The sequence below is a fragment of the Pelophylax lessonae genome (genome assembly GCF_965119305.1).
Source record: "Pelophylax lessonae genome assembly, chromosome: 4".
Taxonomy (NCBI): domain Eukaryota; kingdom Metazoa; phylum Chordata; class Amphibia; order Anura; family Ranidae; genus Pelophylax; species Pelophylax lessonae.
Window position 1 is genome coordinate 462,809,927 of NC_138771.1, and position 16,093 is coordinate 462,826,019.

Genomic DNA, 16,093 nt, shown 5'->3' on the forward strand with positions numbered 1-16,093 from the left:
CTTTGTTACATACTCTAGACTTTTCTGCACTGTACATTGTGTTGTACATTTCATAAAGAAGACCACTCTTCTCGTTACATTGTGAAGTACATTACATAATCCAGACCACTCAACTTTTTACACCATTCTGTATATTACATACGTTGTACATTGTGCTGTACATGGCATACTGAAGCTGTACTGAATGCTGTGCTTGTATGTTACATGCAATTGCAGTGCATATCATTCCACTCAACAAGCTGTGATGTATTTTTCAGTACTGCACAGGATGCAGTATTTTTTACACTGTATATAAGATGAAAAGATTACATACTCTGGGCAACACCACTCTGTATATTGTGATGTATGATACACACTTCAGACTGCTCCACTCTGTATGGTCAGGAGTACAGTAAATTATATATTCTGCACTGCATCCTCTCCTGTCTTAGATACTTTATTCTGTCCACTATGTACACTGTGCTGTTTATTCTATACTGTTATTTTTACCACTAAACATTTTTTAGACTTTTTGGAATTTTATCCCACCCAGTGAACATAATAGCTTTGCTATTTTTTTTTTTGTTTAAAGATGGAGTAAGACTTTAAAGCAGAGTTTTTCAGAATTGTAAGTAAAGGGTTAAGAAAAAAAATATGTTTCCCTTTTATGTTCATATCATGATCATAATGCAAGCCTGCTTTAAGAATTCACAGTGTCTATGATAGTTTGAGCCTGGCTGAGCAAATGAATCGAAAAAGAGATATCATAAACATATACTTAGCTGTACTTACTGGAGCAAAATGTATTTCTGTACTATTGATTCCAATCCACTGAACACAAAATACGCTTTGTTTTAGCCCCATCTAGTGGTCATGTTGCTAATACCTTTCTAGATCTTTTAACCAGCAGTTCCAGTAAAGTTTTCTTTATTGTTGGGGATTCAGAAGTAATAGCTTGCATTTGAAGTTTTGTCTGATAAGTCTACATCTCCTCACAGAACCTGAAGCGAGTAGCTGAAGTGTGGATGGATGAATATGCAGAATATATCTACCAACGACGCCCTGACTACCGGCATCTCTCTCCTGGCGATGTGACATCTCAGAAGGAACTGCGCAGCAGGTTAAACTGTCAGACCTTCAAGTGGTTCATGACCAAAGTGGCTTGGGACTTGCCCAAGTTCTACCCCCCTGTGGAGCCTCCTGCCGCTGCTTGGGGAGAGGTAAGTGAAAGTCGGGCTCGGATAGGTATTCAAAGGACCCCCATACCCAGGGAGGAGTCCATCATTTTGTGTAGCAAAATAATATAATAACTCCAGACAAACTGATATAAAGACAAATGAACTGCATATAAGGAAGCTGTTTTACTGCCAACAAATTATGATTTCTGTTCATCGTTTCCTGAGATCATACAGTACTGTTGTACAATTTGGCGGATGGCACCACTTTCTGTTTTAAACTGTAGAAGGGAAACAATGGGGTCTTCCCCACCCAGCCTGCTGAATAAGCAGTAGCAAGTTAATGATGTCATCCCTCTGCTCTCTCCAGCAACGAGGGATTTTACACATTCCTAAATCTGACAAATTCACAGTCAGGTGGAAGCTTCCACAAAACCCTGGTAATAGAGTCCCTCACTCGTGCAACCCACCTGGCATGTTTCCCTTGCTCTGCTATCATACTTGCAGGCCCAGGACCCCCCATGGCAGATATCGCTAGGTAGAAGAGAGGAAGACCAGTGACCACAAAATAGCAGTTTTACCCTAGCTTCAATGAAAATAAGAAGTGATGGGCATGACGTCGCTTCCGTGTTCGGCTGTCACTTTCCCTGGCTGCTGTGGCCTGTGAAAAAGCCCCATTAGCTTCAGTGAAAGACAGCTGAAATATATATGCAGTTAAATAGACAACCCGGTGTTTCATTAAAGTGGTTCTAAAGGCAGAAGTTTTTTTACCTTAAAGAGGAAGTAAACCCTCCTCTGCAAGTTGTACCTATAGGTAAGCCTATGATAAGGCTTACCTATAGGTACTGTAAATATCTCCTAAACATGAACCGTTTAGGAGATATTTACCTTGCATACAGCCAGTGACATCACTGGCGCATGCGCTCTGAAGGAACGGCCGCTGGTGCCGTTACTTCAGAGCCCCATGCCGTGACCGTCAGCTCCCGCGCGCATGCGCGGGAGTGACGTCACCGCGGCTCCGGCCAATCAGATGGCCGGATGCCGCGATCCCGGAAGACGGGCGACTGGACATGTCGCTCGTCATAGAGGTAAGCGGGCGGCACGGCGGGGGCTCGTTCTAAGGTAAGTATTTCATAATGAGCTAGTATGCGATGCATACTAGCTCATTATGGGTTTCTCTTGCAGGGTGAAAAAAAATGTGGGTTTACAACCTCTTTAATGCATTTTCTGCATGACTGGACCAGAGCGGTTTCAGAATAGGAAAGTATACAAATCTCTTCTTTACAGGGTTAGATAGAATAGGCTTAGAATGAGGGTGGGAGTAGGTTTAGCCTAATTTAAAGTGTTACTAAACCCACAACAGTAAAATCAGTCTGTAAATGCAGTAAAGCATGCTTGTTATACTCACTGTGGAACCTAAGGGGTAATAATGTGCATTGTGTAAAAAGGCTTTTTGATCCTGTCTTCTCTAAACCTCCCCTTCTTCCACAGTCCCCAATCCATCTCCCTTGGGGGCAAGCTGCACATGCTTAGTTTGGTGTATATTGCTAGTGAGTTTTTTTTTTTTTTTTTTTTGGGAGGGTGCATGTGATCAGTACAGGGCCAATCAGCACTGTCCAGACAGAGGGTCAGGGGTCATGCAACCTCTTAAGACAGACAGGAGAATGAAAACTCTTCCTACAAGCTTTAACCAGTGTTTGACTGGGCACTGATAGAAGTCACAAGACTTCTATAAGCCGCTGATGAGAAAAGGTATTTAGAAGTTTATATGTACTAAAATAATTTCCAGGTTCTGTTTACTGTGGGATGCAGTCCTGACAAACTTTAACCACTTCTGGATCGGAAGGATTTTCCCCCTTAATGACCAGGCCATATTTTGCGATTCAGCACTGAGTTGCTTTAGCGGACAATTGCGCTGTTGTGCGATGCTGTACCCAAATAAAATGTATGTCCTTTTTTTCCCCACAAATAGAGCTTTCTTTTTGGTGGTATTTGATCACCTGTGCGATTTTTATTTTTTACACTATAAAACAAAAAGAGTGACAATTCTGAAAAAAAAAAAAAAAATATATTTTTCACATTCTGCTATAGAACATTCAACATTTTTTAACATTTTAGGCCAGTTTGTTTTCTGCTACATATTTTTTGTAAAAAAAAACGCAATAAGCGTATTTTGATTGGTTTGCGCAAAAGTTATCGCATCTTCTAACCACGGGAAAGATTTGTCATTTTTATTGTTTGTTTTTTTTTTTCCTAGTAATGGCGGTGATCTGCGATTTTTAGCGGGACTTCGACATTGCGGCGGACAAATCAGACCCTTAACTGACATTTTTGACACTTTTGGGGGGACCAGTGACATTACTACAGTAAATCAGTGCTACAAATATGCACTGTTACTGTAATAATGACACTGGCAGGGAAGGGGTTAACAATGTGGGTGATCAAGGGGTTAAATGTGAGCCTAGAGGAGTGATTCTAACTGTGGGGGGGTGTGGGTTGTGAAATGATCATAGAGACCTGTGATCCTATATAGAAGGATCACAGGAGCTCTATGATCATTCCAGGGAGAAGAACGGTCAGCTATGTTTACAACAATCGGAGCCGCCTGACCCGTGTATCGGCTTCCCCGCTGCCGAGTGGGGTCGGGGGCGCGCGCGTGCCCCCTAGTTAGCCGCATGCAAACGACATAGGTCTACGTCGGTTTGCGCAGGAGAGCCACCCTGTCGCAGTAAAAAGGCGGCAGGTGGTCGGCAACAGGTTAAGTTTGACAATTGTAGGTAACATTTATGGGCATATTTATAAAACAGTAGATCTGACATTCAGCAAACATTCTCTGCAGGGGAATCTTCCTAGCGCAGTGTTTTAAATGACAGTAATTGATTCTGCACCAGAAAATGTTTGGTGAAAGTCACATTCACTTTTTTATAAATAGACCCAATAATAGGCAGTTGGGGAGTACATAACTTTTTTAATATGCGGTCAGTTGTTTCATATATCTGTGCATATATGCATTTTTGTATTATAATTTAGACCGCATTCACACTGCCGCAACCATAAATCGCCCCATGTCGGAGCGACTTTTTACCGCTAATTTACCACGACTTTACTGCGACTTCAGCGCGACTTGTGAATTATTTAAAGCGACTTATATGATAGACGACTGTATTTGGCCAATCAGAATATGATGTGTTGTGACCTAATTCCCCTTTTCAGTTTTTTTTTTACTCATTTTCTCATTGCCCACCAGTGCCACGTATCCGTATCCACCAGTGCCACTGCCCACCAGTGCCACGTATCAGTGTCCACCAGTGCCACTGCCCACCAGTGCCACTTATTGTCCACCAGTGCCACGTATCAGTGTCCACCAGTGCCACTGCCCACCAGTGCCATGTATGTATCCACCAGTGCCAAGTATCAGTGTCCACCAGTGCCACATATCAGTGCCATGAATCAGTGTCCACCAGTGCCACATATCGGTGCCACGAATCAGTGTCCACCAGTGCCACGTATCAGTGCCACAAATCAGGGTCCACCAGTGCCACGTATCAGTGCCACAAATCAGTGTCCACCAGTGCCACGTATCAGTGCCACAAATCCGTGTCCACCAGTGCCACATACCAGTGCCACGTATCAGTGCCACAAATCAGTGTCCACCAGTGCCACAAATCAGTGTCCACCAGTGCCACGTATCGGTGTCCACCAGTGCCACGTATCAGTGCCATGTATCAGTGTCCACCAGTGCCACTGCCCACCAGTGCCACTCACACAGACCAGGCAAAGATAATGGTATATAGGAACTGTAGGCATGGCTGCAATGTGGGGAATGCCTGGCTAATTTTCCTTCTTCTTCCTGGAAAGTCGGATCACAGTCGCTTGACAAAAGATAAGGATCCGACTTGGAGGCGACTCCCATTGAAGTCTATTGGCACAAGTCGGATACAAGTCGCCTCAAAGTAGTACATGACCCTTTTCTGAAGTCGGAGCGACTTCAGTAGTGCATATTAAGATGGCTCTCATTCATTTACATTGCATTTGTTGTGACAAGCATCTTGGGGCGACTTGAGGGCACACAAGTCGCCTGACAAGTCGCGGCAGTGTGAATGGACTCTTACTGTTAACTAGAACCATAACTTTATTTAGGTTTTATTATTAAATAGTTTAATTTTTATAGGATAGTGTTCCAGTTATTTTCTCATAGCAGTATATTGTCAGGAACGAAGAGGCTTACCGTACCCTTATATGTCCACTGAGAATTTTTCATTTCTGACTGTACCCGCGTTTAAAAAGATTCACTCTATCTAGTGACTAGACTGGGACTAAACATGAGGGAGAAAGATTTGAGTTTTGGGCAAAACATTATTAAAGGGGAAATCCTCAAGTGGGGGATTCTTGTTCTGGTGACAACTGTCTAATGCCTAGTGCACACGGGCCAAATGTCAGGACAAATCGGCCGTTTCAATAAAAACCGGCCAACATTTGGCCCGTGTGTATGTCAGCCGGTCCTGCAGAAACCATTAGCCGACTAACTCCCGATCAGCATTCTTACCCAATGGCTGAGAGTGCTGATCAGAGTGTTCTGTTGGGAGGGGCCATCCCCCTGTCAAAAAACAACAGCTCAGCGGAGGAGATTGCTGTACTAATGTCGGACTGCTGTCTTTTTTTTTTTTTTCCGTTCAACCCAACCAGTTTAAAAAAAAATTCTCTCACTGTCTGTTGTGTCTCCAGGACTGGACATAAAGGGAACACTATCCAATGGGAAACAGATTGCAAAATGTGTAGCGTAACTCTCATGAAGGAGTCCATTTGATGGAAACACAAAAAAAGGAGGACAGCCACTAGCGTGGCCAAACCACAGTCTCTTAATAGCTTGGTGTAAACAGAGGAAGTGAGGAAAGGAAGCCGCTCCTAATACAGGATAATGGTCCACTACTGTGCTCGATGTAAATATACTCTTACCAGACTGAGTGGACCCTCAAATTAATGAGCAGTCAAGCAGGCATGTAAAATCACTCTCGTGGCAAGGCAGCATATAGGGGGCTATCCTTCAGTACATCCATTTCCCCGGTGCATTCAAGAAACATGCATGATAAACCCTTCTGGCATTTTCTGAATCCCCAAACCTCCAGTATACACCTCATAAAAGAAAGGGCTCCAACCGTGTAATATGTACAGGCTTTTATTCCATAAAATCAGAAGAATACTACTCACATGAAAGCAGATGATACAGACATGTAAACAAAGATGGCCGCGGCGGGTGCGTGCGTCATGTGGGGCTGACGCGTTTCGTCATCAGACATTTTCAAAGGTGTGGCCGGCGCCTACAAGCATGCCTTAAATAGAATAACAACACAGGAGAGCCTCATCTACGCCAATCAGAGGCCCCCTGGAAGTACACGGCCATTCACGAAGAGCTTGCGTTCCACCGTAAATGTCCAGAGATACACAGCAGTGCGGATAACAAAACCTGCATAGCGGAAACTGAAAAAACCACTGCCGCAGGTTTAAAAATAAAAGTTCCTCACTGTCTGCATCTTCCACTTAAAAACAATGTGTGATAACCAACAAATAATCATTGCTGACCTTTATAGTAGGGAAAGGTTTATACAAAAAAATGGTTTTAGGTTTACTTTCATAAGTATAAGTTCACCTTAAAAAAAACATAATAAATGCACATTTTGCAGGTAAAAAAATGTGCATTCACTTTTTAATTTTTATTTTTTTATTTTAGAAGCCTGGAAAGCATTACACCCATGATAGCTGGCACCATGCAGGCCTCCTGCAGGCTTTTATTGTGAGCACCTATTTGTGTGTACATCATATGGGCAGGCAGTTTCACACTGACAGAAAGAACCAATGATCGACAGGCCATGGTGTTCATTAAGAACTACAATCCAGCAGCCACAAAAGAACTCTGTGAATGAATGGCGCAGCCATGTGGAAGGAGCCCTGCATGGCCATGCTTTTTTCAAAAGTAACAGACTGATACAGAACCTCTCCCTGTACTGCTGTCACAGGAGGGGAGGGGGGATCAGCTGCAGCATTGGGAACATGTTATATACTCCACCCTAAAAATGAGTGGAACACGTAACATGTTCCCAAAGGTGGACTTATCCTTTAAGTACCAAACTAGTTTACAGACTAGTTGTACTAGACTCGTTTACATATATCATGTGCCAGTTGGTTTAAAAGGACAATATGTATGTACTGCCAACTAGGCCAAAACTGTAGGTTCATTTTAAACTATAGGTTAATTTCAAGCACTAGGGTTACTTCTGCAGACCTCCCAATGCTGTTTTGCATCTTGGTGGATGAACAGAAGTTCTTCCAGTAAGAACACTTGTATTCAACTTGTATTCAGAATTCTAGTAGGAGCACAAGCGATCTTGATCCAAAATGTCTTCTGAAAAACTGTTTAAGTGGAGTTTTTCTTTATGCAAAGTTTATTCCTTTAATTCAAAAGTGGTTGAAAAGTCACTGTGCCTAATTCCTAGAATCCCCTCTGTTCTATGCAGCTTTTTTTGCACAGTGTCCTTTTTTTTTTTTTTTACATTTTGCAGTGCAATACCTTTTTTCACAGTCCCGCTGTGAGGTCACATGACGTCCTGCCACTCTCCTTCCCTGATCTGAGAACTACAGTGGGAGGGGCTGAGATTCTCCCTCTGACGTCAGCCAGGAGGGGAAGAGGAGAGCGGCGGGTGGTCACATAATTGCACATTGGCACCCTGAAATAAGGTATTGAGCTGCATAATTATTATAAAACAAAGACACTGTGCAACATAGCTTTATATAACAGAAGGGATTCTAGTTATTAGGCATAGTTACTTTACACAGAATAGCAGCAGGTGGGGAGGGGCGGGCAGCAGATCCGCACTGACTCAATAGCTGACAGGGAGGGAAGAGGGAGAAGCTGTGGGCTGACAGAGGCTTGTACTGACCACGGTATCAAGGAGCAGTGGCCATGAATACTGTGGTCAGCACATACAGGGGGACACAGGAACAGGCAGGATCAACCAGGTATTTTACAGCATAGAGAGGGACAAATTACTTAAAATATTTTTCTCTAGCGCTCATTGACAGACGTAGTCCTCGGTGATACAGCACCTTCGGGTTATGTTGCCTCCACAGGAGCAGGACTAGACAGGAAATTAAAAAGCTCTGGCCACACCCTAGGGGCAGTCCCAGAGGGTATATCCTCTCTCTCTCTGCCTCAGCAAATCAGTTATTTTCTGTCTAGTTAGGAGTAAGGACCTAGATACCTTGCTGGGATCTTAGGTCCTGGCAAGATTTTTTTCTTAAAAGATTTTTTTAGACAGCTTTTTTTCTCCAGTGTTCCTGTGAGATCTTCAAGCAAGAAAGCTGAACTGGGCGACGGGCTGGATGTTGAGATCCGGTGGTCACCCCAGTTCAGCCTACGAGCGCGTGCAGGCCATAGCTCCGCGCTGGGTCGGCCGCGACAAAGTCCCATTAAAGGACTGACCCCGCGAGTTAAACGTCTCGCTGAAACGCCAAAGTCCATGAGTCACGGCGTCCATATCGGTCGACAGCCCTCCCGCCCCGGTGGAGAGGGGTACTGTCAGGAGTTGGTGCCCGCCTGGTTCCGGTATGGTGAGTAGTATGTTCCCCCTTTTCCCCTGACGGGTCTTGTGGTGAACACGGGCCCCTCTCTGTATGGTAAGATAGAGTCCCTCTCTATCCTATAAATGACACAGATCCTCCTACTTTGAGTGTGATTTTATGTGCAAAAAGCCAGGAGGCTTGGTTTGGGAGCTAACAATCTAATTGTATACATGTTAAAAAGATTGTAATCAGTGGCATTCTGGGAATCTTACGGTGATAAAAATAAGCTACCTACCAGTCAGAAGCCACGGACATGTAGACTGCCTTCCTAATCAGATCTCCAGCTATTAGCAGGCCTCCCGAATGGCCATGCGGTCCGCCAGGGCCGGTACCGCCAACCACGCCAAATCCCCATGCAGAGAGAGTGTTGTGTGCCCTGCAGCACACCGCTATTCAGTACAGGCCGCCGCCATTTTTTTTGCTGGATCGCACGAGCCGCCATTTTGGCGTAGCCTCGTGTCTCCAGCATGGGGGCGGCCATGTTTGAGGTGATCCAAACACCTCGTGGAGCTAGGGGAGGCGCCGGAAGGCGTGCAGAGGGGCGGAGCCGCCTCCTTTCTTCCTGGGCAGCCAGCCAAAAGACTTCCTGTTTGTCAAGACAGCGCTGTAACCTGTTGCAGTTAAACTCTGAGCATCAAGTGGTGAGCCTGGGGGTCTATCTCTCTCTCTCTCTCGATCGATAGGGATCCCTAGCAGGTAACACTAAGGGGCTTTTTGTGGCGCTGGGGGTCGGGGAAAAAAAAAAAAAAGTTTTTTATTTTTGAATTATATTATCCAGGAAGTGACTGGAATTATCATGGACCCTGCCACACATATTCCCCCACCTGTTTCCCACGAGGGGGCCACGGGACCCGCCGGTGCACAGAGTGTAGAGTCATTTACAGCAATTTTGGAGTCTATGGTGGCTCGGGTGGAGGCGGCCTGTCAGGGACGGGGGTCAAGGAAGCGACCCCCGCCTACCCCTATACTATCTGACACCTCTGACTCAGATTCAGAGATGGTCACTGCAGTTGCAGGTTCCTCTGCAAGGGCTGTTATCTCAGGTAAAGCCCCCTCAGACAGTGAGGAGGACGTTTCTTCTCCCGCTATAATTCAGGAAGAAGCATTGGTGGACGCACTAGTTGTGGCAGTGCATGAAACCTTAAAACTTGAGGCTTTACCGGCAGAGGCAACTGAAACAGAGATTCCTTTTGGTACTAATAAGCCCATCAAAACGGTGAAGGTTTTTCCTGTACCCAAGTGTTTCGGTAATCAGATAAAAGGAGAATGGGAGCATTCTAAACGTACCTTTACTATTTCCAAGCGTATTGCTAGACGCTATCCGTTTGAGGAATCCATCATTAAGAAATGGACGGTACCACCAGTGGTGGATCCACCTATTTCCAGGCTGAATAAAGCCACGGTTATCCCAGTGGAGGACACTTCGTCCTTTAAGGATCCGGTGGATCGAAAGATGGAAGCAGAGTCCCGCACCATCTTCTCTCTGATAGGGTCAGCATTTAGACCAGTAATTGTTATTGGTCTAGTTTCCCAGACACTTACGGAATGGGCGAGAATGGTACGCCAAGACCTTAGGGGAAAAGATATTCCCCAGGAGACATCTGATTTGATGGAACAGATTATACAAGGGCTACAGTTTATCTGTGACGCAGCCTTGGACACTACTCCCTTATTAGGGCATGCATCTATGTCAGCGGTCATCCTCAGACGTGTCCTGTGGTTAAAATGCTGGTCAGCTGACCTAGGTTCCAAAAAGACCTTGACAAATCTCCCTTTTCAGGGGAATCGTCTATTTGGGGCCAACCTAGATGAAATCATTAAGGATGCCACTGGGGGCAAGAGCACTTTTTTGCCACAGGCTGCTAAAGCTAAGGGACCTCGCAACAAGCGAGGACCTTTCTTTACCGCCCATAAAGGGCGCCCGGCTGGTACAAGCGGGAAAGGCAAGACTCCTCCAGGAGGGTTGAAGAAGGGCTGTTCGGACAAGCAGAGGACCAACCCAGCCAAACCCGAAGCAAAGGAGTACACAGCCTGAAGGTGCGCCCCCACCCGGTTTCAGGGTGGGGGGACGTTTTCACCGGTATTCAGGACATTAGATCGAGCATCAACCACTACTACCGGTGCGATTCTTCCCTTCCAACATTTAAGTACTACAGGAAGCGGTAGTTACCGTTCCCTGAATAGATCTTTTCCTTTACCTTTTCCTAAGATTAGTCCCTATACCTCACAGGAATCGGATCTGGTTGACCAGATAGGCCAAGTAGCCTCTAGTCGGGTGACTTCGGTCCCTGAGGTTCAACCAGAAAAGATCACCCTTCCTGATAACAATCAGGTATCTGATAAATGTGTGGGAACAGAAAACGACCAGACTTTCTCGGATGGTCGGGGCCAGATACCTCTAGGGACGCCTGGTTCAGATTCTATCAGCGCCAGTGGTCCTAGAAATTCTAGGCTGGCCTCCTCAAGCCGGCCTGGCCGACTTGGACATGCTAGTCGCAGACGTTCCGTGGGAACTTCGTCTCAGGGAGTGTCTGTGGTCTCAAGGACCAATTTACCATCATGCTTTACAGTCGCTGGTTTTAATGGCCTGGCCATTGAGACCCAAGTACTGAAGGACAGAGGTTTGTCTACTTCAGTCATTCCTACCCTTATTAAAGCAAGGAAAGCGACTTCCAGCAAGGTCTATTATCACACATGGAAGACTTATATTGCGTGGTGCGAATCTTTAGGATTTCCTCCACGTACCTATTCGGTGACTCGAATATTGGCCTTTTTGCAACAAGGGGTTGAGCAGAAGCTAGCCTTGAGCACCATCAAGGGTCAAGTTTCAGCATTAGCAATCTTCTTTCAGAAGCCTTTAGCTACCAAGTCCTTGGTGCGGAATTTCATCCAGGGGGTGCGGCACCTGGCTCCACCAGTCCGCGCGCCCTTACCGCCCTGGGATCTTAATTTGGTTTTGTCGGTTCTACAGAAACCTCCCTTTGAAAACATCAGGGAGATTCCCTTGCTTACTTTATCCCAGAAGGTGGCCTTCTTGGTGGCTATTACTTCTGCTCGCAGGGTGTCAGAACTGGCTGCATTATCATGCCAGTCCCCATACCTAGTGATTCATAGGGATAAGGTAGTACTTCATCCTAAGCCATCTTTTCTTCCTAAGGTGGTTTCAGATTTTCATCTGAATGAAGATATTGTACTACCTTCCTTGTGTCCTCAGCCCAAGCATCATCGGGAACATGCGTTGCATTCCTTAGATGTGGTTCGGGCAATCAGGGTATACCTGAAAGCTACGGAATCATTCCGTAAGACGGATTCACTTTTTGTGATCACGGATGGCCCCAGAAAGGGTTTGCCTGCATCTGCCGCGACCATTGCCAAATGGATTAGACAAACGGTGGTACAGGCTTATTCTATTAAGGGTCAGAGTCCTCCGTTCCCTGTTAGGGCGCACTCCACTCGAGCGCTCAGTACTTCCTGGGCCTTTCGCCATCAGGCGTCAATGGTCCAGGTATGTAAGGCGGCCACCTGGTCGTCGGTACATACCTTTACAAAATTCTATAAAATTGATGTGACGGCATCGGCGGATGCCTCATTTGGCCGCAAGGTTTTGCAGGCCGCAATTTGAGGAGACCGGTGGTCTACCTCAAGGGTTTTTTCTGTTTGAAAAAAAAAAAAAAAATTTTCTCTTTTTTGTTGAGTCTCATCATTAAGGATGAGCATTGTAAACTTCTAGTTGGCACCGGTTGGGCCTTCTAGATTGGGATTTGATTTTCATTTTCCCACCCCTCATTTGTGATACTGCTCTGGGACGTCCCGAAGGTGCTGTATCACCGAGGACTACGTCTGTCAATGAGCGCTAGAGAAAAATGGATTTTTGTAAAATCTTACCGTAAAATCCTTTTCTCTTAGCTCATTGACAGACGTAGTCCCCGCCCCTCTGTTTTTTGAGTTGGGTTGGGTTAAAATCTCTAAAGACTGCTTTTTCACATAACTGATTTGCTGAGGCAGAGAGAGAGAGGATATACCCTCTGGGACTGCCCCTAGGGTGTGGCCAGAGCTTTTTAATTTCCTGTCTAGTCCTGCTCCTGTGGAGGCAACATAACCCGAAGGTGCTGTATCACCGAGGACTACGTCTGTCAATGAGCTAAGAGAAAAGGATTTTACGGTAAGATTTTACAAAAATCCATTTTTTTAGGGCTACAACTGCTTTAAACGTTGTCTTTTTTTTTTTCTCCCTTCTTTAGATTCGGAACAAGAAGACAGGTCTCTGTGTAGACAGTAAGCATGCCTCTATGGGCTCTGAGCTACGACTGGAAACCTGCACCAAGGGGCGTAAGGCAGATGCCTGGAACAGTGTGCAGGTAGATAGGATGGATACCGGAGTCTTCCGTACATATCCCAGCTTAGCAGGAAAAAGCTAATACAAGCTTTCTTACAGGTATTCACCCTGGGATGGAGAGAAGACGTACGTCCTGGAGATCCACTGCACACCAAGAAAGTATGCTTCGATGCCATATCTCACACCAGTCCTGTCACACTCTTTGATTGCCATGGGATGAGAGGGAACCAACTTTGGAAATACACAAAGGTCAGCAGGTCTAAACAAATCCTTTGTAGGCAGGAAAGAGTTCTAGGTGATGGATGAAAGGACAGGTGAACTTATTGATAGAATGATATCTGTTTAGTGTTTCTCAGATCTCTCTGTTTTCCTATTTCATTATGTCTGCTTGGTATTCAGTAGCTGGCCATAGACCTATCCCTCCCCACCATCCATATATATCAATCTTGAAAGTGTACCTTTGAAAACTTATAGTAAAATATTAATCCTATCTATTCTACTCCCAGGATAAAACCATCCATCACCCCATCAGTAACAGCTGTTTAGACTGCAACGAATCAGACCGCAGGATCTTCATGAACATTTGTAACCCATCCTCCCAGACACAGCAATGGACTTTTGAAAACACCAACTCCACAATCTTAGAAATCTTCAACAGAGATCGAGGCTTATAATGACGAATGGAAAAGGATATACATATATAAATAGGAATATATATTTTAAATCTATATTTTTTACTGATGGGTGGGTGGGAGATTGGTTTCTTTCTGGCAAGATTTTTTTTTTCCGTTCTTCATTTGTGTGTAGGATTAACATAAAAAGGGATATTCTGAATGCAGAAATGCAGGTTGCGCTATTTATCCGTGATGCTGTGAATGAACATTACCAGATTCAGAGCTAGAAATTATTGAAAGCCGAGCAGGTACTGTGCTTTGCCTGCTGGATAGAAGGTCTCATTGCTCTTAGGAAACTGATACAGAGGTCACAAATGGGAGCTGTCTTACGCATACACTCCAAGCTTGGCCTGTCACAGGCGTGCTGAGGAGAGATTTCTTTCCTGTGATTCTGCAGAGGGTCAAACCCTGCCCACCTTAAATGGAAGAATCTATTCTGGGTATAGTTATTGAATATTTTGGACTTGTGATGAGTTTTACCTGTGGCACCAGGGTGCCTTCTGTCTGCTTATTGGGCCTCTCTGGGTGACGTGTGCTAACCCTTTCTTCAGAGACAATAGATCTACCCAATGGACATTTGCCTAGTACATACAATGAGAAAATGGGACGAAAAATACAGCTTTCGGAGCGATTGTATGATAATCTGATTGTTAGTACACAGCTTTTGAGAGCCGATCCCAACAGTTCATGCAAAATTATCCGAAAGGACAAGTACAAAAAAATTTCTCGTACCATAACCGAACTAACGATTTTCGTTTAATAAGTACAGTATAAGTGCGAAAAAAATCGAGTGACCAAGATTACGCATGACCACACATTACATCATTGTGGGAAGTTGTATTCTGTCCTACAATGATTTTTTTATCTCTAGTTACCTATTGGTTGTGGACATGAGACTTGCAAGAACAAAAAACAAAAATGGATGATCATTTGTCCAATATTCTCATTGTGCATACGAAGCTTTAAACGGTAGGTCTGGCCCCACAAAAACATACGCAGTACATCTCTGCAATATGCTGCAAATACAGAATTAATCTGTTTATCTTGCCAGAAATGCAATGAGCTCCTGTAGTGAACTGAAAATGCTGCCTTTGCTGCAGCAGAATGCCAAGTAATGCTTTGAGCCCTGCCGGAGTTCTCTTCTACTGGCTCACAGAAAATCTCTCCTATTCCTCAGCTCAATAATTGAAAGGCTATGTTTACATTTAAGGAAAAAAATAATGTACATGTTTTTGCAGAAGAAAAATCATATTTTTTCCTACAGTAGCCTGCAAACCATTGCACCCGCAATCAGTGGATCATGGGTACAATGTCAGGCTCCTGCAGACACTTCCTCCAGCTTTCTTGCTTGTACCCCTGTACAAGCTTTTTATTAGAGAACTGGAGGAAGTGTCAGTGCACTACAAGGGCGCTCATCTGTACTCTTGCAGTCCATGGAAAGCCATGTCATGGTGGAAGTTGGGACTTGTAGCTTCACATGTCATTAATTCACAGATCTCTGTGAATTAATGACATGGCTACGCAGGTGAAGCCCCGCACAGCCTTGCCATTATTGAATGGGAGAGCAGCTGAGGTGGAGAAGTACTCCTGCCTGCTATCATGGGGAAGGAAGGAGGGGGTGCTGGAAAATGTAATGTTACACCCTAAACATGTAACATGTTCCAAAGATGAACTTAGCCTTTAAACTGGAGCTTACTAAAAAAATAAAGATTTGCGAACAGGCAGTTTTTTTAAATACATAAGAGACGTGCTATGTCCCTTTTGTAATAAATTATTTTTATCCGCCTGTTCACGGTTTACACTGACCTGCGCATAAACAGCTCAGTGTATAACTTTGGCATCTGCAGAGATGAATGAGCTTGTGCAGGAGTGACGTCATCCCTGCCCAGCCAATCAAAATGACTGAAGATCAAAACCCGGAAAAAGACCAGCTGGCCGAAGATGTCAGCAGACAGCGATGGGTCCATGGGGTACCATATCGCTGAAGTGGAGGTGAGCATAGTTCCTCTTTAAAGGGGAGGACTGGGCAAGGCTGACAACACTGCTTTAGACTTCAGTTCAGAGGCAGCATTGTGGGCTCACTGCAGGAAGTCAGGAGTCGCTGGGTTTCTGGCAAATCAAAAGGTGATTTTCTTAATCTTTTTTAAGACCGAACATGAAAAAATAGACATACAGTGCATAGCAGAGGTGTACTTAATGTTTATTTTGCCTAGACATACACTTTAAACAGAAAGTGAAGAGCACTTTTCATGAGCACATATTTGGACTAATTGTTGCAGTGTTTACCCTAAAGTAACTGGCTGTGACTTTCA

The 16,093-nt window shown here is 44.7% G+C and overlaps 1 protein-coding gene across 1 annotated transcript in view; it reads left to right on the top strand.

Moving 5' to 3' along the window:
* The window catches only part of GALNT10 (polypeptide N-acetylgalactosaminyltransferase 10), a 419,073-nt gene extending 405,045 nt beyond the window's left edge, over nucleotides 1-14,028 (top strand). Inside the window, exons 9-12 of the mRNA XM_082254883.1 lie at nucleotides 978-1,199; nucleotides 13,013-13,129; nucleotides 13,207-13,356; nucleotides 13,614-14,028. Coding sequence (XP_082111009.1) covers nucleotides 978-1,199; nucleotides 13,013-13,129; nucleotides 13,207-13,356; nucleotides 13,614-13,781 — 657 coding nt within the window. The 3' untranslated portion in view covers nucleotides 13,782-14,028. The remainder of the gene's footprint in view (nucleotides 1-977; nucleotides 1,200-13,012; nucleotides 13,130-13,206; nucleotides 13,357-13,613) is intronic.
* Nucleotides 14,029-16,093: the final 2,065 nt, after the last annotated feature.